Below are 14,014 nucleotides of genomic sequence, written 5' to 3'. Positions count from 1 at the left end.
CGGCCAGACTTTTCTCCCTCCTTGCTGAGTTTCTCTTCCTTTAGGGGTGGAGCACAGTCTTGGCAAGTCTTCTACGAAGTGTTCACCTCTCTCGTTCGCGAGAGAGGCCACTCATAGAGACTTCTCTTCGGAGAATCGCTACTGCTAAGGTCAGCTTGCTGATCCACCAGCCCTAAGGGGCATCACCACGAGTGTCTTCAAGTCTCTTCTAGGAAGTGTCACCCCTCTTGTTCGCGAGAGAGACCACTCACTCATAGAGACTCCTCTTGGGAGGATCGCTACTGATAAGGTCAGCTTGCTGATCCAACGGCTTTAAGGGGCGTCATCACGAGTGTCCCCAAGTCTCTTCTACGAAGGGCACCTCTCTCGTTCGCGGGAGAGGTCTCTCATAGAGACTCCGCCTCGGAGGATCAAGCAGAATTTCCAGTGACTTCTACCTTGTGCTGCAACGGGGTCCTTTGGACTTCGGTCCTCGACTCTAACACGGACCTTTTACGGTCCCATCAGCGGATGCTGGCCCTTCCAAAGGGCACATCTCAGTTCCTGATCGTCCTGCCAGCTGACCCATCAACCTACTAGCGCGCGTGCGCGATCACCGATCTTCATACGCACGCAAGTGCCGACAATCTACTTACGCTCGCAAGCACCGACGATCGTCCACGCGCGGGTACCTCTACCTTCGCGCGCGCGCTCGCTGATCTTCTTTCGCGCGCAAGCGCCGACGATCTTTTCCGCGTGCGGGTATCGATGGTCTCCCTTGCGCGCCGATAGTCTTCCGCGCACGCGCGCCAATGGTCTTACGCGCGTGCGCCAACAAACTCGTACGCGCGCGCCGACGATAGCCACGCACGCGCGTGCCAACATTCTGGTACACGAGTACGCGCCGACGATCTTTTATTTTTGCCCACATGGGCTCTTCATTCTGATCCTGCACACAATCTGATTCCTGCGCACTATGAAGTCTCACCCGCACGAGCGCTCCAGCAGTTTCCTGCGCGCGAGCCCTGGGTATTCTCCATCGCGCAAGCGCAATCGCCAATACCCTCCCACGCACGAGGCTGCAGGACAACGCGTGGTAAGGGCGCCATCACCGCATTCCCCCCCCCCCCCCGCAAGAGCAGAACAGCGCGCTTGCCGGTAGGGGGGAAGGTTCCAGAAAGGTCCAGGGACATTTCTTCCTTATCTTCTTTCTTCTTACAGGCGACTCCCCCTCCAGAGGGAGTGTCTGACAGCGCAGCCGGCAGCCCTGGTTTGGGGCTCTAATCAGAGCGGTAGCACAGGCTTTCAAGCCTGTTCTCTCTGAGTTGGGCCACAAATCCTTGGCTGCATTTACTGCCCTGGAGAGGAAAAGAGGAGTTTCGGACGCGGTAACTTCTCCGAGGACGAAGCTGTCTCCTCGTAAGTCTTCGAGGCAGGCACCCTCCCCCCTCAGGCTTTTCTCCCTCCCCTTCGGACGAGGATTTCCCGTCCTCAGGAGAGTCACGTGAGGTGAGACGTTCCCCCATCACACCATTGAGGGAAACCCCACCTCGCGCGGTAAAGTCTTCTCGAATAAGGGTGGAGAAGAGACTGCCTCCGTCGTCATTGGAGTCCTGCATCCCTCCCAGGAGGGAGTCGAAGGACTCCAAGACAATACCGAGAGGCCCCTAGCACCGAAATCTACAGGCTCAGACATTCTTCCGTTATGGGAACGAACTTGTTTGAGCCTAAGGACGTGGAGCAGGCTGCTGAGAGGTGGAGGAAGTCAGTAAGACTCCCTCCTACATAGGGCTGTGACATTCAAGCCCTATAAACCTCCAGCACCCCAGCAGCCACGTCCCACCAAGACCATGAAATCGACAACGGCAGCGAAGACAGTGGTGTCTAAGCCCTTTCCGGTCAAGGACAAGAAAGGCAAGAAGTCCTCCAGGGGAGGGAAGAATCCTAGAGGGAGCAGCTGAGGCCGCAAACGCTAGGATTGGCAGTCCCCCTGCATGTCCGCCAGTGGGGGGATGCCTACAAGGTTGCGCAGACAGGTGGCAGCAACTCGGGGCCGATTCCTGGACGATTTCCGTAATCAGTCAGGGATATCGCGTCCCGTTCACAACATCTCTACCTCCCCTGAGGACGAATCCGGTGTCATTTAGCTCTTTTGCCATGGCATCAGTAAGGGGGCGGGCCCATAGGGCAGAGGTCCAGATTAAAGCAAACTCCGTTCAGCATGGAGACCGCAAACACGGTGATACTTGCAATGAACCGCAAGACTTCATGTGTATACTGTATCTGAAGGACGCATACTTCCAGATCCCAGTCCATCCGTCTTCAAGGAAGTACTTAGGATTCAGCATAAACAACAAGGGGTACCAGTTCAAGGTGCTGTGTTTCACCCTAATATCATCGTGGGCACACAGGATCGGCATCCGTCTCCTCCGTTAACTGGATGACTGGCTGATCCTAGCAGACTCGGAGTCATCCCTTCTTCGACACTGAGACAAACTTCTAGGACTTTACCAGGATCTGGGGATCATGGTAAATCTTGAGAAGTCCTCTCTGCTACCCACTCAAAGACTGGTTTACCTAGGCATGATTATAAACACCAATCTCCACAAAGCCTTCCCATCAGACAACAGGATAGCAAGGCTGAAGGGGGTCGCAAGCCCTTTCCTCAGACGAGAAGAACTTCCAGCCCAATCGTGGATACGTCTCCTTGGTCACCTTTCATCCTTGGCTCGTCTAATTCCCAACGATCGCCTCAGGATGAGATCTCTCCAGTGGCGGCTCAAGTTCCGGGTGGAATCAAGGTTGCGATTCCCCGGACGTCATGATCCCTATGGGTCCTGCGGAATGGACGGACCGCCAGTGGTGGGTGACAGACGAGGACCTATGAAGAGGAGTGGATCTTCTTGTCCTTCCCCCGGATTTAATGCTGTTTTCGGACGCCTCAAAGAAGGGGGGGGGGCCACGTTCTGTACCACAGGACCTCAGGCCTTTGGTCAGAATCAGAAAAGTGCCTCCATATAAATCATCTAGAGATGAAGGCTGGTTTGTTGGCCCTTCAGCAGTTCCAACAATAGCTGGCAGGTCACTGTGGTGGTGATGAGCGACAACACCACAGTAGTGGCTTACATCAACAAGCAAGGAGGTACGTTTTCGAAGCAGCTATCCCATCTCACAGTAGTGATACTGAGATGGACCGAAGTCCACTCGATTCCACTATCGGCACGCTTCATTCCAGGCAAGAGGAATGTGCTCGCCGACAGTCTGAGCAGAGCGTCTCAGATAGTGAGTACCGAGTGGTCTTTGGATCATCTAGTAGCCAGCAAAGTCCTGACTTTGTGGGGTTTCCCCGACTGTGGATCTGTTTGCGACAGCGTTGAACTTCAAGGTTCCGCTGTACTGCTCCCCAGTCCCTGATCCCAACAACGATGGGACAACATTGACGTGTACGCCTTTCCCCCGTTCTCTCTGATGAGGAGGGTGCTCAACAAGACCAGAATATCAGTCAATCTTTCAATGACCCTCATAGCTCCGCTATGGCATCACGCGGAATGGTTTCCGGACCTTCTGCAACTCGTAACGGAACTTCCGAGAGAACTCTCTCCGCGACACGAGCTACTCAGACAACCACATGCCAACATCTTCCACAAAGCCGTAGCTTCGCTACGACTTCACGCCTGGAGACTATCCAGCATCTCCTCGCTGAGAGAGGATTTTCGCAACAAGTTGCGATTAGGATGTCTGGACATTTGCGAAAGTCATCCGCATCTGTCTACCAGGCAAAGTGGAAAGTCTTCGGTGGTTGGTATCTTGGAAGGGGTATCTCTCCACTAGATGCCACTATTCCAGCAATAGCGGAGTTCCTCGTGTATTTTCGGGAAGAAAAGGCGCCTTTCTGTCTCGGCGGTGAAAGGCTATCGCTCGGCCTTAAGTCTAGCCTTAGGCTCAAAGGAATGACCTTTTCTTCCTCGCTGGAACTTTCCCTACTCATACGAGCTTATGAACTTACCTGCCCTCAGTCGGATGTGAGACCTCCTCCATGGAACGTGGTTCGGGTTCTCAGGTCTCTTAAGAGACCTCACTATGAACCATTACGCCAAGCTTCAGTACGCCACCTAACTTGGGAGACGGTGTTCTTACTAGCTTTGGCTTCGGCCAAGCGAGTCGGTGAACTTCATGGTCTCATATGACATCGCCCATGCAAGGGTATGGTGGGAAGGTAACGTTTAAACACGTCCCTGGGTTTGGTGCTAAGACTCAAATCAGGGGGGCCGGGCGCTTGGTTCGACTCCTTCCGGATTCAGGTCTCCGTTCTATAACAGATGTCCCAGACCTTCTCCTACTGTGCCCAGTAAGGAGTCTGAGGTTATATCTCAGAAGAACGGTTACAGTCCGTCCCCAGGTGCAAGCATTGTTAGCACTGGGAGGATTAAGAGGGTCGTCACCAAGAACACCATCTCGGCATGGATTCGTAGGGTGATCCATCTGTCCCTGAATCCTGATGCTCCTCCGTCACGTCGCCCTAGAGCACATGATGTCAGGGGCGTAGCTACGTCCCTGGCCTTCAAGAGAAATTTCTCAGTGACGCAGGTCCTTCAAGCTGGGGTCTGGAAGTGTCAAACGACCTTCACAGCCCACTACCTGCAGGACGTGACCCACAGGAGCCTCGATACATTCTCTATCGGCCCTGTGGTGGCTTCACAACAGCTGGTCTAAACCTCAGGCTCTTTAGTGGGCAAGTAGCAGAAGGTTGAGGGCATTGTTACCCGGTTTTAGTCTGCATGAATGAAAAGGTATGTCTGGCTCTTATTCTTTTCTTCATCCTCCCCTCTCTTGGGAAAAGCAGCATCCTGGGTTCTCTGCACAGCTGACCTCAAACCACTGCAGGTAAACCATGCTTCTTTGTGTTCAGAGTATTAAGATAATACTGTCACATCCCCATACCCTGACGAAGTGGTATTGGGAGTCCTAGCCTAAAGTTTCCTTCTAAGAGGCTACAGGTCAACTTCCTAGGACGAGTCACACTTCAAACCTTCACACACAGCTTACGTAGGCTGCAGCCCTTGCACAGAGCAAGGGGCTAGTGAGGTGCAGGGACTCCTTATCGTTGAGTGCCGACACAGTCAGATACTGAGTCCCCGGGCAAAAAGCCAAAAGCCAGTAATGGCTGGGACTTACCACCCTACCTAAGGGTTAAGTCACCCATATTAAATAGCGTGGTTTGTATGTCAGTTACGGAACAAATGACAAATTCGTAGGTAATTTGTATTTTTCCTAACCATACAAACCTTAGCTATTTAATCAAACTTGCCCGCCAGCCCTGTCCCCCGTGAAGTCCTACCTCTAAGCAACGTGAGCTCAGCACAGGTGTGTGAGGGGGGGAGGGGTAACAAGCTACCCCTCCCTACCCCCCGCTAACTAGCGGTGGGGTAGTAAACCCTCGTTAAAATTCTAATGGCTCGTCATTTCAGCTACGCCGAAAGTAATAACCCATATTAAATAGCTAAGGTTTGTATAGTTAGGAAAAATACAAATTACAGTATCTCCGAATTTGTCATTTTTCGCTTCGCTCAAAATCCGTTTCTTTGGGCTCAAGCCATGTCGTCCTGATGGAAGTTTACCAGAGAATTACTAGAAAGTAATCTGTGGATTTTCATAGGTGCCTTAACCTTGGGACAATTTTTTCTATGGTCACCCGGACCATCGAGACAAATGACGTTACCGTTATCCGTCATTACCACTAATCATAGGCAATGTTAGTGCTTCCTGCCCCCTGCAGGGAAGAGTCACACTAGACGGTAGAAAAGGGGCCTTAAGGTTAGCATATATTGTATTAACAAACATAAGTATCCACTAGATATACAAACGTCTCACGGTTTGTATATATTGTCGGAACAATTAAGTGTCAACTATATCCATTGTTTGTAAGCATACAATAAAATGAGGTTTACTTAACTAAGTAAGAGAACTCTGGCATTTTTAAACACAAGACTTCCCTGGTATGTATATAGCTTACGTCCCTGACGTCACGACAGAAAAATTAGAAAAACTCGCGCCAATTGCCGATTGGATAGCCAGGTGTGCCACCGAGCGCCCCTAGCGAAGTATCTAGAAACCATCCCATGGATATCCATATTTTCCCTGTCGTCTTAGAGATTCAAAATATTAGTAAATTTGATTTTCTAATTTCATATAGTTAATTTTGACTTCTGTATCTATTTTATCATCTTTCTTCAGACATGAAATAACGTAATCATCCTATTACAGAAAAGGCGGAACATTTATCTAAACCTGCGTCCTATTTCCAGGCATCCTAATATACGACAACCCCTTCGGCATCTACGAAAAAATTCTGGGCGGACGCGTCGAGTGGCCGAGACACCTTGACGCGACCGCGAAGGATCTCTTCAAGAAGCTGCTGACGCAGGACCGCACAAAGCGGCTCGGGAACATGAAGGTAACTCGGCCGTCTATGTACGGATCCACAACGCGTCTCGTTTCAGAGAGGACGCTCGCTTTCGTAGATGGAGACATCGTGGGTTGTGTGAGGGGGGTTAGGTTAAATCCTCTCATTTGTATTTGGTCAAATTAATTGAATTTCCAGGTTGTTTATCTATGATATTTTTCTTATTAATTTTGAACGGTTGGGAAGAAGTTCTCATAAGCCAATGAACGGCAGCCCAAGGTGTCATCACTAGAAACATCCCTTGCACTAAGACAATTGCGACTCGATTGCAAGGAAAAGAATACAGTGGGTTGGAAGGTGGTACGTACAATATCATTATTGCTACTTACTTTGCTTAAAGTGTGCTAGTGAAGGGAATCCTCTTTAGAGAGTTTTGACGACGCAGCTTTTGAGAGAGGAACCGAGTTAAGATAATACTGGAATTCCACCTGTGGTGAGAGCTTCAAGAAGCTGACATACCAACACTATTAGCCGCGACGTCCGCGAAGGCATACCGAGATAAAGGAGCCATAATCGGGAGAGTTGAAGAGATCCTTCATCTTCTCCCAGATGATAGGCAGGGTAGAGAGGATAGATAGAGAGGGGTAATGGAGAGGAAGAAGAAAGGTACTGATAGCCTGAGAGGGAAGGTATTAAGGAAGTCCGAGTTAGAGATAGTAGATCCAACTGGAGGTCCCTGGATGAGAGGTTAGGAAAAGTTCGTCACAAGTATCAAACAGGTACGGAAGAAGTTCTATGTCTTTTTTGAGAGCCAAAATAAGCTGAGTCATCGAGTTAAAGGCAGAGTCATTAAGTTAAAGGCAGAGTCGTTAAGCTAAAGGTAGAGTCATTAAGTTAAAGGCAGAGCCATTAAGTTAAAGTCCGAGCCAAGCACTCATTGCTCATCCTAGTCTCCGAGTTCTATCTACGTACGATGCATTGATCCACCTTACGATATTTCTCCGACGTCTCGATTGGTTAAGAGTCTAAAACTAGTGACTGCACCAAACGGTAATACGCTGAATTTGCTTTATTCGGTTGAGAGTTTGTCAGACTGATATAGTTGAGTCTATGGGTAGTTAATATGTTTATCAAGATGATACAGAATAAGTCTTAAATATTAGGCGACTGTATTGGATGATGTGAGGAAACTCTAGTGTGTATTCACGTATCGTACGCGTCAAGAATAGAATTTCAATACGCGTATGAGGAGACTTACTGAGCTTTTCTCTAACTTATCGTTTCAAAACTAGAATCTAATTCCCACAGTGTTTCAGTCTACGTCAAAACAGAACTAAATCCATTGTTTTATTGTAATGCATTGGTTAAGAAGTAAATCAAGTTTTGTGTAATGTATTATTAAAGAACTTGGATATCATTTGAAAGCGAGTCATAAAGATTGATATTTGGGAGGTTTTTTCACCTCTTTGGTTCTCAAACTTCAAAATTCCTTTTTCCAATTCATGGTCTGTTTCATATCAAAATGTTTGTAGAGAATAGAAGATTAAATGGAAGCAAAATATATTGTCAGATCAGTAGAAAAGTAAATATCAACAGTTGATATCACTGGAGTATTTTGCTTGTGATTGGTCCGGAAAAGTAAATATCAACAGCTGATATCACTGGAGTTCATATTTTGATTGTCATTGGTCAAGAAAAAAGTAAATTTCAACAGTTGATATCACTGGATTTCATATTTTGATTGTGATTGGTCAGGAAAAAGTAAATATAAACAGCTGATATCACTGGAGTTCATATTTTGATTGTGATTGGTCAGGATGAAAGTAAATATCAACAGCTGATATCACTGGATTTCATATTTTGATTGTGATTGGTCAGGATAAAAGTGAACACAACCAGTAATTATCATTTCCAATTCTATCTTGTTTCTCATTGGCTAATACCACACGATTCTCTCGCTCGACAGAATGGTGCCGAAGATGTCAAAAAACACAGATTTTTCAAGAACACCGATTGGGAGGACGTCTTCCAAAGAAAATTGAAGGTAAGAATCCCTCAGGTTTGCATCACACACTTGCGTATTGGTGCTTTCACCTTAGTGTGTTACACAGTAGAGTATATTATACCAACCGTGTGTCACAGGATCGTACATAGTTCATATTATGCTTGTATCTTCGCTCTTCCCTCGCACTGAAAAGAACCAGAATAAACATGTCTGCGTTTTGCCTCTGTAACATTGTCTGTTTTGTGAACATGAAAATCCCTGTCGACTTGGCTTTTGTATATAAAGGAGAGTGTTCAATAATAAACTAACTTGATTGGTCTTAAATTGCCTTTGAGTCACAACCTTCTCTCGCCCCGTCACATTGGTGACCCAGGAGTGACTCGCTCCTCCTGCCCCCCCCCCACAACCGAGTTAGTTTATTATTGCACACTCTCCTTTATATACAAAAGCCAAGGCAACAGGAATTTTCATGTTCACAAAACAGACAATGTTACAGAGGCGAAACGCAGACATGTTTATTCTGGTTCTTTTTAGTGCGAGGGAAGAGCGAAGATACAAGCATAATATGAACTATGTACGATCGTGCGACACACGGTTGGTACAATACTATCTTCACAATATCGTATTTCAGACCAATATAAACGAAATTTCCCCCCATAAATCAAATTGATTGGACATCTATAATAAGAATGTTTACGCCCGTCCCAACCACATAGTCCAGTAGTGTTGTCTTTGGGGACATCTCTACAAAACACTAAATAACCAGTCACTTTCTTAGGGCCTGGAATTACTCGTGGCTCCTTCTTCTCTTTGTAAACATAACACGAGACTTAAACAACTAAGAAAATAATGTTCATTGATTCTCAATAGGTTAAGAATAATGGCCTTATAATTTCTCTAAACAATGAGCAATGAATTAAGGGATAAATGATGAAATACTGTTAGGAAATAAGCACAAATTCTGTGTGAAATCATTTGGGCAAAACAGCTTTAATTAACAAGTAGATTTCTAAAAGAGAAAAAACTATCAGTGATTATTTGAAGCCTGAATAAAATGAATTGTTAAATTATACAACATAAAATATTTGAAAAGTACTGTATTATATCATGAATTTTCCGACATATTATTGATTGATATCCCTTTCTTTAGCTGCCTATTGTATGTCATTAATGAATGTTCCAACTCTATTTTATTTTATTATTAATCTTTATTTTCTTCAACCCTTTTCAGCCGCCACTCGTCCCGAAGGTGAGCTACGACGGAGACACGAGGAACTTCGACGACTACCCCGAGAACAACTGGAGATCCTCCGAGGGCGTCTCCGAGGGCGAGCTGGCCATATTCAGCGACTTCTAAGGCTCGGTCGCTGTGAACGTACGATGCCTTATCCTCCTCCACGAGGAAGGAAGCAGGGATGAACACGATGGCCTTGGTGACCATAGATCCTAGAAGTGCAATTAGGCTTAGTCTTCAAATACACGGAAGCAGATAACCCCTCGGCTATGTCACTTTGTGTCAGGGTTTTGATTTCTATTTTTGAGTTTTTTGGTCGGACGATCGTTCGGGAAGCAGCTCGGGTGCCGAGTTTGGCTTCGGAAGATGTGTAGATATTTTATTTAATACTTTTACGTCCCTTTTCTTTTGTAATATACTGTACAGAGATGTGGAATCATTTTCAGCTCTTGTTTTCTTTGCCGTTTCAAAGTCGTCGTTCGGTCCGAGAAAATCTTGCTCAATGATGTTAACACGACGCAAGGAACCGGACGTCGACCGCTCCGACGGCGTTTATTTGGCCGTGAGTGCCGTGCATTGCAGGATACATTTCGTTGTTATTATTTGGATCAGCTGACTCAGCATTTAACAAGTTTCTTTGCTGATTCAGCATTTAACAAGTTTCTTTGCTGACTCAGCATTTAACAAGTTTCTTTGCTGACTCAGCATTTAACAAGTTTCTTTGCCAGACCTCCAAACATTTCTAGTTTTCCGTTGTTTTCAAAATGGCAGCTGCTCTTTCTCCCACAGCTAAAAGTACTGCAGTCGAAAAATGCATCAGATGCCGTCGCAAACGAAGGCAAGGTAGTTATAATGTGGCTGTGATTTTTATTTGATGTAGATAATTGACTTAGAAAATGTAACAAGTTTGATATAATAGAAATAAAAATTTCAAGCAGTTACCAGTTCTTTCATTATCAGTCTCCCAACTTTCATACTCCTCTCGGTATCAGCCTCTAATTCCCCTCCATTATCAGTAAGTTAAGTTATCGGTTGTCAGATGTACCCTCTGTGATCATTATTACTAGCAAAGATACAACCCTAGTTGGAAAAACAGAATGCTATAAGCACAAGAGCTCCAACATGCTAAATAGCTCATTGAGGAAAGGAAATAAGGAAACAGAATACTGTGCCCGAGTGTACCCTCACGCCTGAGAACTCTAACCCAAGATAGTGGAAGACCACAGTACAGAGGTTATGGCATTATCCAAGACTATGAGAAGAGTGGATTAATTTTGGCGTGTCCTAGAAGAGCTGCTTACCATAACTAAAGTCTCTCTTCTACCCTTTCTATGAGGAATGTAGCCACTAAATTGCAGTGCAGTAGTTAATCCCTTGAGATAAAAGAAGTTTTTGGTTATTTTAGTGTTGTCAGGTGTATGATTACAGAGGAGAATGTGTAAAGAATAGGCTAGACTATTCTTTGTATTTGTAGGCAAAGGAAAAATATCCAAAACTGAGAGGAATACAGTGGTACTATCTGGCTAGTCACAGGACCCAATAACACTAGTAGTTTTATGCCTTTTATCAAAGGCCTCCTCTCTCACCAAACCTTTTCTCTCCATATCATCCTTCACCTTATGAAGTATATGAAAAAAAATCTTATCATTATTACTAGCTAAGTTACAACCATAGTTCTCTGTTACCCTCTCAATCTCTCTCCAGCTAACAAGTTCCTCCTAAGCTCTCCTCGCTCCCTTTCCACCATCCATTCTCAACACATGTCCACACCATCTCAGTCGTAACGTCTTATCATCTCGGTAATATTTACTACACCTACCATTCTTCTTATTTCCTCATTTTGCAACCTCTCAAGCAGTGATATTCCCATAACCGACCCCAGCAGTCTCATACCGGTTCTCTTAAGCTTTCCTTCCTCTTTTCGTCTTGGAGCACACATTTTTAATTTATATATTAACGCTGGTCTTATCACAGTGTTATATGTCTTAATCTTTAGCTTGATTGGCATTTTCTTATCCCATATCACTCCTGCTACATCTTTCCACTTCCTCCAGACTGCTTTTATCCTATTCTTAACTTCAGCCTGACTTTTTGGTTGGCTCGGCGCGCGTCTTGACCAATCAGGATTCAGGATTCCTTCCTACCTCTCAGCCTGGGAGGCTGAGCCGAGCTCGTCGTACATCAGCCACCCGAGCCTATAACCTCCGCTCGGCCAATCAAAATTCGAGGCCCCTCTCTACAAACCAGAGCCGGGATATATAAGGACCCAGATCCAGCCAAAGTCTCACTTCTCGCCTGAAGACGGAGCAAGCAGTTCCGAAACGCGTCGCAACCCACTCCTGACTTTACCTGTTGTAATTTTCGAGTATTACTTGTACTTGTATTAATTACATCCAGCCTTAACCTGAATTGTATCCTTCACCCACCTGATGAACTTCGCCAACTTGCTAGCTGAATGTAGCAACCCTGAAAAGAGAATTGTCCATAGAATCGAGAAATTGGACAAGAAATTGAATTCTGCCGATGCAGCCATAGTATTCAATTCCAACTATTATTATTATTGTTATTATTATTGTTGTTGTTGTTGTTGTTATTGTTCTTGTTATTAGCTAAGCTACAACCCTAGTTGGAAAAGTAGGATGCTATAACCACAAGGGCTCCAACAAGGAAAAATAGCCCAGTGAGAAAAAGAAACAATAAAATAAACTAAAAGAGAAGTAATGAACAATTAATATAAAATATTTTAAGAACAGTAACAACATTAAAATAGATCTTTCATATATAAACTATAATAACTTAAGAAAGAGGAAGAGAAATAAGATAGAATAATGTGCCCGAGTGTACCCTCAAGCAAGAGAACTCTAACCCAAGACATTGGAAGACCATGGTACAGAGGCTATAGCAGTACCCAAGACTAGAGAACAGTGGTTTTTAATGCTCGTACACAAAGATTCAATATGATTGGTGCAATGTTTGTGAAGGGGGTAATATCATAATGATGAGCTATCTATAAAGGTGCATAGATTTCAAGGAATTTCAGATTAATAAGATTTTCATTATAGAATAATGAAAAACGTACATTGCATTTTCATGTTTTTATGTTGACCAGGCTGACATGAGTCTTTTTATAGTTTATATTTGACATATCTGTTTTTGACGTTGATAGTTTACATAGGACATATCTGTTTTTGACACTGTTACTGTTTTTAGAATGATATATTGTTAATTTATTCTCGTCATTTATTTATTTCCTTATTTCCTTTCCTCATTAGGCTATTTTTTTCATGTTGGAGGCATTGGGCTTATAGCATCTTGCTTTTCTAACTATGGATGTAGCTTGGCTAATAATAATAATAATAATAATAATAATAATAATAATAATAATAATAAACCAAAATTTCTCTATTTTTCTTAATTGTGTTGTCATTTGTGATTTTATTTCTCTTTAAATTATTATTGTTTATTAATTGTGATATTGTTTCTAAGCTTATCAGCTGGGTAAACGTACGAAATTATCAATAATTTACTAAAAGGAAATGGTTAACAAATAATTTACTAAAAGGAAATGGTTAACAAATAATTTATATTAGTTTGCGATGAAATATATTCCGTTTTCTATGGGAATCACTAAAGAATCTCGGTAGCACCTTTTGGAATGAATAAAAAATAAAAACTGCTTATTTAGATATTTTTTAAGTAGTTTTGTTGCATTTCTATCGATAAAATAAATGTATATTATATAAAAAATCATATAGATTACTATTTTATTCAAATTGTATCATATATTTTAAAATAATGTACAATATTTTGTATATATATAAAATTAACGGTTTCAATAATTTTTACTCAATTTCGTAATAAAATATTAAGCTAGGACTATAAAAAATATATGATAATATTCAAGAATAAATGTCTAATTTTCGTTATAAAATAAGAAATAGATTTAAAACGCTAAAATCATCTTATCTAAAAATCTTCTACAGCAAACGTCTCCATAAATAATAATATATTGGATATATAGTATTATGATCAAATTAAGTTATTTTTTATAAATATGACGATAAAAAAATATATATATATTAATATGATCATATAGGATGTAAGTTTATTGAGAGAATCACAAATTGAATATATCTATTGAAAGAAATTCAAAATAACACTTCCAGCTCGTTAACTTGCTGGAATGCAAGCAAGACCACCCTTTTACAATAAGCATAAACCTAATATATGTGAAATTGATAATAAAAAAGAACAAGAATTAATATTAATTATATATTAAACAATATTTTATCTAAAGCATTACAAAATATATATTAACTAGAAGAAATCATTAAAAGAACACTTATTGCTCGCTAACTCCCTTGAACATCAGGTCTACCCTTAAAAATAAGCC

At 43.2% G+C, this 14,014-nt stretch overlaps 2 protein-coding genes across 25 annotated transcripts in view; both read left to right on the top strand.

Annotated features, from left to right (window-relative positions):
- Nucleotides 1-10,524, top strand: part of LOC137633436 (cAMP-dependent protein kinase catalytic subunit PRKX-like) — a 44,570-nt gene extending 34,046 nt beyond the window's left edge. For all 4 annotated transcript variants that reach the window (XM_068365736.1, XM_068365733.1, XM_068365734.1 and 1 more), the window contains 3 exons: nt 6,285-6,433; nt 8,349-8,426; nt 9,619-10,524. In XM_068365736.1, the coding sequence (XP_068221837.1) occupies nt 6,285-6,433; nt 8,349-8,426; nt 9,619-9,744 (353 nt within the window). In that variant the 3' untranslated portion in view covers nt 9,745-10,524. The remainder of the gene's footprint in view (nt 1-6,284; nt 6,434-8,348; nt 8,427-9,618) is intronic.
- Nucleotides 1-14,014, top strand: part of LOC137633427 (uncharacterized) — a 257,530-nt gene that overhangs the window by 192,317 nt on the left and 51,199 nt on the right. The gene's annotated exons all lie outside the window — the stretch shown is intronic.

Source organism: Palaemon carinicauda, chromosome 43, assembly GCF_036898095.1.
Source record: "Palaemon carinicauda isolate YSFRI2023 chromosome 43, ASM3689809v2, whole genome shotgun sequence".
Taxonomy (NCBI): Eukaryota; Metazoa; Arthropoda; class Malacostraca; order Decapoda; family Palaemonidae; genus Palaemon; species Palaemon carinicauda.
Note: the sequence above shows the minus strand (reverse complement) of the source record. Positions and strands in the feature narration are given on the sequence as shown.